The sequence below is a fragment of the Phaethon lepturus genome, unplaced genomic scaffold (assembly GCF_000687285.1).
Source record: "Phaethon lepturus isolate BGI_N335 unplaced genomic scaffold, ASM68728v1 scaffold51380, whole genome shotgun sequence".
In the NCBI taxonomy this organism is placed as follows: Eukaryota; Metazoa; Chordata; class Aves; order Phaethontiformes; family Phaethontidae; genus Phaethon; species Phaethon lepturus.
Window position 1 is genome coordinate 46,018 of NW_010512222.1, and position 9,360 is coordinate 55,377.

The 9,360-nt window shown below is 38.1% G+C and overlaps 1 protein-coding gene across 1 annotated transcript in view; it reads right to left on the minus strand.

Annotated features, from left to right (window-relative positions):
* The window catches only part of MTMR7 (myotubularin related protein 7), a 31,861-nt gene extending 24,430 nt beyond the window's left edge, over positions 1-7,431 (minus strand). Inside the window, exons 1-4 of the mRNA XM_010286043.1 lie at positions 7,376-7,431; positions 5,555-5,570; positions 3,171-3,293; positions 1,959-2,121 (exon numbers count right to left, since the gene is read on the minus strand). Coding sequence (XP_010284345.1) covers positions 1,959-2,121; positions 3,171-3,293; positions 5,555-5,570; positions 7,376-7,431 — 358 coding nt within the window. The remainder of the gene's footprint in view (positions 1-1,958; positions 2,122-3,170; positions 3,294-5,554; positions 5,571-7,375) is intronic.
* Positions 7,432-9,360: the final 1,929 nt, after the last annotated feature.

The following is a 9,360-nucleotide window of genomic DNA, read 5'->3' on the forward strand; positions in this document are numbered from 1 at the left end:
CAAGTATTATTACATGACGGTATCTATAGGTGGTAAGAAAAACATTCAAGTATTAATAGTCACTGCCTATCAGTTATCAGCTTTTCACCCGCACTTACACGACCTTCCCTAATTTTTCACAGTTGTTTTGCCATAAGCATCTGCAAATCCTGCCAATATACCTGTTATGGTCAGTTTGTTTCCCAAAACGACTGAAGAAAAAATTCAGTTGTGAGCTTTACCTTATTAAAATGCTACTAACAGCTGGCAAGAATAAAATAAAACACAAATTTGCTCCTTTAGTATACCTAGGACATCAGATAACACAGGATATATTAAGCCAGTACACAAGATGAGCTTCACTCAGGTTCAGCTATGGTGGAATGAATGAAAAGACCAGGCAGAGAATGGAAAATAGAGCCTGAACAAGTCAAATTTTCTCTTCATGGGGTAAAGGGTAGCTTATAAAGAAAGTACAGCTTTGTGCCCAGACAAAAAGACACAGCAGAGCACTGTCAGGGTACATTTGGCTCAACTTGCAATTGGAGCCTTCTAATTCTAAGTAAGCAAGATTTTATCCCTCCTGACATGAAGATCAGCTATTTTGCTGGAGAAGGGAAACTACCGTGCAGCTGAACTGTGCTAATTCTACGGTGCTCTTATCGCACCTTCTTCATTCAAACCTTCCTAACCATTGCAGTCTGCCACTGAACTTCTATTCTTCCCTTCATCACCCTGTATGCCTGCATCGAAGTGCCCCGTTCTGGTGCACAGCAGTATGCACGCCTCCTCCCAGCTCCAGGGAAAGAGCACTACAGAATCACACTCCTTCCAGCATGCACTGATGTGCGGAAACAAACTTGTAATTGTTTTAGATCCTTGTTTCACACAAACACATACTTGCAGCTGAGGTCCAGGGAATTAATCCAGATTTACATCAGCAGAACCACTGGCTGAATTTGTCTCACTGTTTTTAAATTTCTCTGATTATTTCATTCTTGCATTGCCTAGCATATCAACTTACATCTGCTGCCGTTGCGTGTTACTACTACTACTATCCTAATTACAGAAGGTATTTTATAAAGTTCAGTAGTCGTGCTTGCTGACTGTGCAATTTTTTCCCGCTCTGCACAGTAGATAACATTGGTGCTCTCCTAGCAAGATAAAAATTAAAGCCAATGTTGTCAGTTTTGTACAGACTGTGGTAAACATTTTCTTTGCATACTGTTAAAATAACAGTAAAGTACAGAGGTTGGTGTTGTATTCCTACAGTTATAATTTTAAATAAACAATCCAGAAGCCTTGTCAGCTGGTTCTTAGGAGAGCAGCTATAACGCAAAGGATCAAATGTTGGGCTTTGATGCAACATTTGGATCTTCCTTGAAAAGAGGAAAGGTTTCAAAAGGTTTCTGAATTCTGAAATTCAAAAAGGGCACATTCAAAACCTACATAATAATAGGCCAAAACACAGGCAGTCGGGTGGAATAAATCAGCTACTTGCTGCAAAACCTTTCACTGATTTTAAGAAATTTATGCACAGCACAGAAAGGGAAAATTCAAATCTTGACATGACCACTAAATGTGTCGTAAGTTTTTTGTCACAGCAGGATGTATTTAGAGACTTGTCAATATTTTCCTAAATTCACATTTACACAAGGTATCCAGTAAACAACAGTTACACATAAAATAGCGCTATAATATATTTTATGGCCTGTGATACCCTAGAGTATTATTTTAAATGAAAGTTCATGTCCTACTTTATGGAATGAACTACTTGTTATAATGTGCTTTCTTCATTGCTCCATAAGTGATTATTTTAATATGCTTATCTGCTCATAGACCTTTTCTCTCATGGCACGTCTCTAATGAAGTCGTTTTTCTCCACCTGCAAAGGGCAAAGACGAACAGCTACATTTCTCTCATTATATTCTCCCTCTTCAGGATGAGGGATGACTTTTGTGCCAGTTTCCTTCCCATACCTGGTCGTGCCAGACGTATCAGAGATATGTAAACGTCGTGGCAGTCTCGTTCCTGAGGAATGACCAGCTGGATGACCTGGAAGTTCTTGCAGCGGATCAGCAGTGGGCAACCAGTGGCAGTGGTGGCCTGCTTCTCAATAGAGGAAATTTGGCTGTGAAGAACCTGCGAGGGAATTGAGAACGGTTATGCCAAGTGATTCAAATCTTTAGGAAGAAAAATAATTATTTATTATGACATGCCAGGGCAGGCTCAGTGGCTTCCACTACTGTTTCAGAAAATCCCCACACTACTCTGCTTGTAATTTTGTTCTTATCTCCAGCTTCAGGCACAAGCAGCGCCTGATACATCACCTACAGACAAAGAAGTGCTTCTAGAGTGCTTCAGCTGCTCAAACATTAGCCTGGTCATGCTATCCAAAGCTTTTTGTTTGTTTGCTTTAGTGTAAGCTAACAATTGTCAGAAAAGGAGCTCTTTTCATCTATCTGTACAGTGAAAAGATGAACCAGCATCATTTAGATAAGGCTAAAATGTTAAGCCTCCTCAATCGCAGAATGGTAGTCCTGATATAATTTTAAATAATGCATTAGATGAGATTAAACATTACAATAAGAATCAGGAGGGGAATAGAGGGACCAAAAGAGGACAGAGTTAATAATTAGAACAAAACTGGACAAAGGATTCATAATTAAGCTACATAAAAGACTCTCAAATGGTATGACACTGGAGCTCTATCTGTGCCTTTATATATACATGCAACATATGTTATTGGTCCATCAAATTACATAACTCAAAATACTATATTATGGGGGGGGGGGGGGGGGGGGGGAAAAAGTCACTGATGCAGCACAAGCAGTTGGGGAGAGAGGCAAGAGCTGGCTGAGTCCAGGTAGTAATTCACATTGAAAGCATTTCTCCTCAGTTCTTCCTGGATAATAGGAGTAACACTGTAGTTTACAGCAGCTGTTCCTTGGACAGTCACGTCTGGTATTCACACAGTGAAGGTCCTTCTACTCCTCTTACTGTGTTGCAATATCCAGAATCCATTGCAAATTTTCAAAAATTACCAGGCTGGAATTTCACATGCTCTGAAGTTATAAAAGCATCCATATGAACTAATTTACTATGTTTAAACTGTTTTTCAAGTTATTTCCAAATTACCATCAATAAAGTGCCACGCATTTACAACTAATTGAAAAAATAAAAATTCATACCCAGGTTTCTTTACGAGTTTCAGAACCATTCTCCACAAAAATGACATGGGTAGCTGTTAAGTACAAGGTTCCCAGTGCAGCTTTTCTTGAAGATAAACGATCAAGTAACCGAACATTTTCCACCTATACAAAGAAATGACAGAGAAAAAAAGGAAATAATTAGGCTATGACATAGCCTGCCATAGTGAGACCTCAACATCCACACTTTGCCCATTACAAAGTAAGTTCTTTTCAGTACCATATGAAATGACTATCAGAAGAGCATAACTATATGAGACAAAATGATTATATTTTGTGAGCTATTTCCAGATTTACCTTAATGTTCATTTTTCCCCCTCTTGTGGTACCTCTGTATCCAAAAATCTGTTAGCAAAGAGTTCCAAAGACAGTTTCCCACTTGAGCTCTTTCCTTTTATCTCACCTTACCAAAACCTTGTGATAGCAAGGCAAGACCTGGCCTTCAGCTAAACTCTAGCTCCATGTTGTCCATTCAAACCGTTCCAGAATTATCAGTGATACACAGGAAGCTAAATCAAAAAAATAATAATAAGCAGGCGGTGATAGTGGTAGACTGTGTTTCTTCAGCAGGCCTCACTCAGGTTCCCAGGCAAATCTCTGTTGATAGTTCAAAAAAATGTTTCAGCGCTTGTCCCTACACTCCTATTAGCGCTGACAGCCATGGTCACACCAGAAATTTTTGCCTTCAGTCACTTTTCAATGGGCATCAAGGACTTCACACCCACTGCTCTGCTTCACTGGACACAAAATGGATGTTCTCGCTTTGCTACACTCCTGACAATAGGCAAGTCCGTAACATGTTATTAACTCTCAGATAACCAGCTTGTGGCTTGCACACTGTTAGTATTTTGTATATGGCGTGTGACAGAGGCATTTTGATCTGATTAGATATTAAATGGGATAAAAGCTGCCTAAAACAGTTAACAGTTTGTTACTATGAGTTTGGTGGGTTTCCTACTGCAACAATTTTAAAACTAAAATTAGTCGTTTTTCCTAAAAAAACATACCTAGTTCAAAGTTAAACCAAGGAATGCTGATGGTCAATATCATATAGCTTGTAGTAAATTATCAAAGGTCTCTTTTGGTTTTATAATGTTGGAATTGTACCAGAACACCCGCTTTTCATGCAAGCAGCAGCACAGACCTATGCAGCCTGCCCACTGCTGCAAAAAATCTTCAACACACTGGCTAATCTTCTCTACACCCTCTCTTCAACTCTTCACTCAAGACTTACAACTTCTTTTATACACCTAGTTATTTTCAGGACTTGAGGCTGATAACTGTTGAAGAGATACGCCCCCATTAAAATCAAAAGGGACTAATCTTGTGTTTGAAGTACAGAACCTGACTTAAATATTGCTCTGAGAAAATGGAAGAGCAGAAAAAAAAAGGAACAAAGTTGAAGATGACCTTAGCACTTTTGCATTGAAATAATTGTAATTTTGCACCAATTTCCTGAAAAACAGAATTGGGTGCAACAAATAGAAGGAAAAAAAAAAAAAGAGGACTGGCAAAATCAGTTTGATTGTTGATAATGCAGAGATTCCAGATTAGATGACAGAAACTTCCTAAAATGCTCACAGAGATGGGATGTAGCCATGTATTCTCAAAATTTTGCAGAAATAATTCCACTGAAATCACACCACAAACAAAATTATGCCAGCACCTAAGAATTACATGTTTACAATGTGTATTCCAAACATATTGCACTATTTTAAAAATAGGAATAAAGAAATCCTTAAAACCAAAATAAGCCAGTTTGGTAGCAAAATGCTTAAAATCAAACTATTAGTAAAACCAAGTCTTCTCCCTCAAGGCCAGTTATAATCTGCTTTAAACAAAAATAAAACAGCTAGAAAGCATGGATAAAGTCTTTTCCCAGGACCCTCTACTTCAGAGGTCACACATTGGGGTGAGGAGGAATGGGAGAAACACAACATTAACTCAGTAAGCAATCAGTAGTAAGCAAAAGAGATATAAAAGATCAGAGATGATACAAAATTAAGATATAGGCAGACCTCAACTCTGAAAAGAACTCACAAGTAACAACAAAAAAATGAGGTTTGTCTGGACAATGAAGTCCTCCAGCCAACGAGGACCCTGCTGTACGGGCTCTGATCATGCACACAGCAGTCATCACCCCCAGATACCGCTACAAACGGAGGTAGTTTAGAGCACAAAACACGAGCAAAGTAGACATCCACTTGCCTGCTTTGAAACTGCCAACAATGGCAGGTGCACCAGGTATTCGGTGAACAATTTTGTAAAGAGGGAATGTCGTTCCTCATTTACTTTCTCTGTGCCATGCATGCACATGTTACAGATACTTCCATTCATCCTCTCATTCCCAGGCTGAAGAGCCCAACTTTAGGCAGTTGCAACCTTTATGGAAGTTATTCCAGACAAGCTCTTCCGCCCTTCTGATTAGCCTACAGGAGGTCTATTTCTTGAGAAGAGGCCAAAAGAGCAAAGAGAATTCAAGATTTGGGCGTACGACAGGTTTCTGTAGTGGAACGGTGATGTTTGCCGTTTTCTTCTCTATTCAATTTTTTACATTTTTCAAACAGTTTGCTTTTTTGTCTTCTGCTGAATACAGTGGGCGTTTTATTATGTTTTTCAGAAATAGCCATTGTAACTCCGAGTCACATCTGCATACATGAGTTGAGACCTAATCCCCACGTGTATTATTTTACATTTATCAGTGATTAATTTTGTCCATCAGTGTCATGAGATGTTGCTGCAAGCCCCTGCAGCAGTCTTTCATTTCTCCTACCCTGAATAATGTCAGTACTATTAGTGAACTTTGCCACCTCTGGCATCCCCTCCCTCCCTGTATCTTTCAAAACATGTGTAAGTTGAACATCACAGGCTCTTACAGATTCTCTGGATCTCTAGTGATAAATTCCCTCCATTGCAAAAATGGACAATATATTCTTACTATTTGTTTCTTATCTTTTAACTAGTTATTACTGAGAGGCCCGTACCTCTTATTCTATCATACTTAAGTTTCTTCAAAAGCCTTAGATGAAGGACATGCTCAAGTGAGTTTTGGAAGACCAGCTAGCTTCTATCAAATGGATCATCTTCACCTGTACATTTCAGTTACTTTTTCAAAGAAATTTTAGAGACTCTGGGTTCCTTTACCAAAGCTACGCTAATTCTTCCCCTATTTATTACACTTATCCACAAATCTAATAATTTAGAAGGGGGCCTAGGAAGTACTGCAGCTTCTACTAATTTTCTCAAATTAGGTGTCATATTTATCACCTCCATTTTTTTCAGACCGGGAAACTTTTAAGCACTATTGGTTTGTTACTGGCTTGAGAATTTTGTATTGTAGTTCTTTTAACTTACACAGATACCATCTGGTCCTGGTAATTTTTTACTGTTCATTGTTGCCAGTTTCTTCTGAAATCTCTTCTTATAATGCTTTTATTGATGATACATTCTTGACAGAGAAATATGCCAGAATGGGCATGTCCCTAAACACCTTCCCTAGTTTGATCATTTATTGGTCCTATTGATTTTCTGTCAGGATTTTACTTACTTAAAAGCAGCTTGAAAATGGCTTTTCTACTAGTTTTTGTCAACTTATTCTTCCAAATCTCTTCTGGCCTGCCTTATTTTGTTTATGTATTTAACTTGTTTATGCTTTCTTTTTCTCATTTAGGCACAACTTCAATTTGAAGAAAGCCCTTTTACTTCCAATAAAAGAAGTCCTTTTAATAAGAGACATCCTCTTACTCCTTCACCCTGCTCTTTAGCTGTGTAAACCTTTTTTTTGTCTTTTAAAGCCTTTTTCTGGAAGTCAGCTTGCAGTGAGCTCCCATATTTAAACAATCTTCATGACTCCTATAAACATTTTAATTTTTGGCTCTCTTTAAACAGTTTTCACATTTTTGTGTAGTTTCCTCTTTGAAGTTAAACATTGCCATGGGAGATTTTTTCCCCCTTCTTTTTGTATTTCAAGAATACCACATCTAAGTACGTTAGTTGCTGTCACACAGAGGTTCTAGCTGTATTTTGAACCAGGTCTTCTGTCACTGTCTAAGACCAGATCCTAGAATTATTTAGAATTACTTAGAATTACTTTCTTTTGTTTCCAAGATAAACAAATAGCCTCCATATAAGCAATCATTTTAAAAAACTAAAATTTTACTCAGAGTCAGCCCCCCCAGCCCATTTACCCAATCTCAAATTGGTAAATGATGTCCCCTACTGCTATTGCATTTCCCACCTTCATGCCCATTTAATCTTGTTTAGGTTGTCACAGGCAGTGCCACCATTTAGGTAGGACAGTTGGTACTACAGTCCTAATACTTCACTGCAGTCCTGTGGCGCTACACTTCTACTTTCGCTATTTAATCTTGTAATTTCAATCTGTAGGGACTTTTTGCTTTTGTGATGTAGTTAATCTATGAGACTGGTCTCTGTTTTCTTCAAGAGAAAAAAAATCTGCTCTCTGACAGGCTTGAGTTTACCTGTCTCTCCCATGTAATTGGTAACTGATATTAGCCTCCTGCATTGATTATTTTTCTTTCACTTAAGTTTCTAACATGCCTATTACATCAACATTCTTATTTATAACCAGTAGATTTAGTTTTGACAATTTTTTTTACAGACTTTTAATATTTGTACGGAAACACAGACATATTTGGTCCAATTGTCTTTGCTCCTTTGCTCTGGTTAAGTGGAACTCTTGGCAATTTCTATTTATTTGAGAACATAGAATTTTTCATACCAACAATTTTTTGTGACACAGCACTGCATCCAAAATATCATGCATTTTCTGCATTCTAACAAGAGCTTCTCAGTTCTTAGTACTTCAGTGTGGATAAGTACAACTCAATGATCTCTCCTACCAGGCGCAACAAGAAAAAAGTACTGTTTGTAAGACCATGCAGTGGACTGCATTTTTAGCTAGCCCTTATTTCTGCTGACCTCAAAGAGTACAGTAAGAGTCAGTTAAAATTAGTGAGAACCTCAAATTTTGGCTCAATAAAAATTAGCATGATTCATTGATTAATCTTGGCTAGTTCTCATGTGATATATGTCAACCTGGGATTGTAGTATGAGAAAAATAAAGCAGGTTTACTAATAAGTACCCTCATAAGCAACTTTATCACATCTAACATCATTTCCAAAGGTAAAGTGAACTGCCTAAGTCTAAACTCTATCTAGATTCAAACCCACAGCTCTGATTTATAGTAAGTGGCATGAAGTGCCTTCAGGAGCAGTAAGGGCCTCTAAGTTCTCAGAAGCTTGTTTTAAAAACTCTGCCTAGTGCCCTGCATGGATTTACATGGGTTTCATCTGAGGTCCATCTTTGTTTCTTCTGCCTAGTTTCCTGTTACTGAAACTTTCTGAAAAAGCAGTGTATTTCACCCATGGACAAGGTGAAAAAGAAGAAAAAGTAAAATAGAGCTAGCCTCCATCTTAGATTTTTTTCTGCTGACCAAGTATTCAGAGAAGGAGCCTCCTTCCTTCTTCTCCACCCTCCCAATCAGAAAAAGAAAGCCAAGTCAAACAGTGTCTTTCAGTGGTCTAGAGGGAATGGGAATATGTTCATTTCCACAAGAGAGGAACACACGTTGCACTAGTGCTTTGGAAGAAGCTGAGTTTTTCTACCTAAAAAGTAACAGCATGCTGAGAAATCAGCATTAAGAATGGTTAAAAAAAAAATAAATTCAGTATCAGCAAAAGACACTGTAGTAATTTGTCTCCTACTTTTTCTTCAAAAGTGCTCAGTTTTTTCACCAAAACTACTGCAGACTTTATTGGAAAATTTAAGAAAATCATATATGTACTGATACACATCAGGAAAAAGCATACACACCACGCACATATGCCTTGCCTAAAATGAACATTTGGTGGGAGAGGCCAGATCAGAAAATACCAGGTAAAGAATAAAAAAGAGCAAAACCAGCTTGTAAAGCTGAGAGCTGGAAGAGCTCAAGGAGCAAAAAAGAAAGCATTAGGCAAGCCAGTCTCAAGAGTGGCATCTAAGTAAAAACTTCAATAATTTATTTGAAGCTGCTGCCCCCGTGATTTATTTTTGCCTGATGACTGTGGTTGTCTAGGCTTAAAGAAAGGACTGCCAAGAGACTTATTTCAATGATTACAACCCTTACATGGGGATAAATAAAGTTGGCCAGAAACTCTATTTTCAATG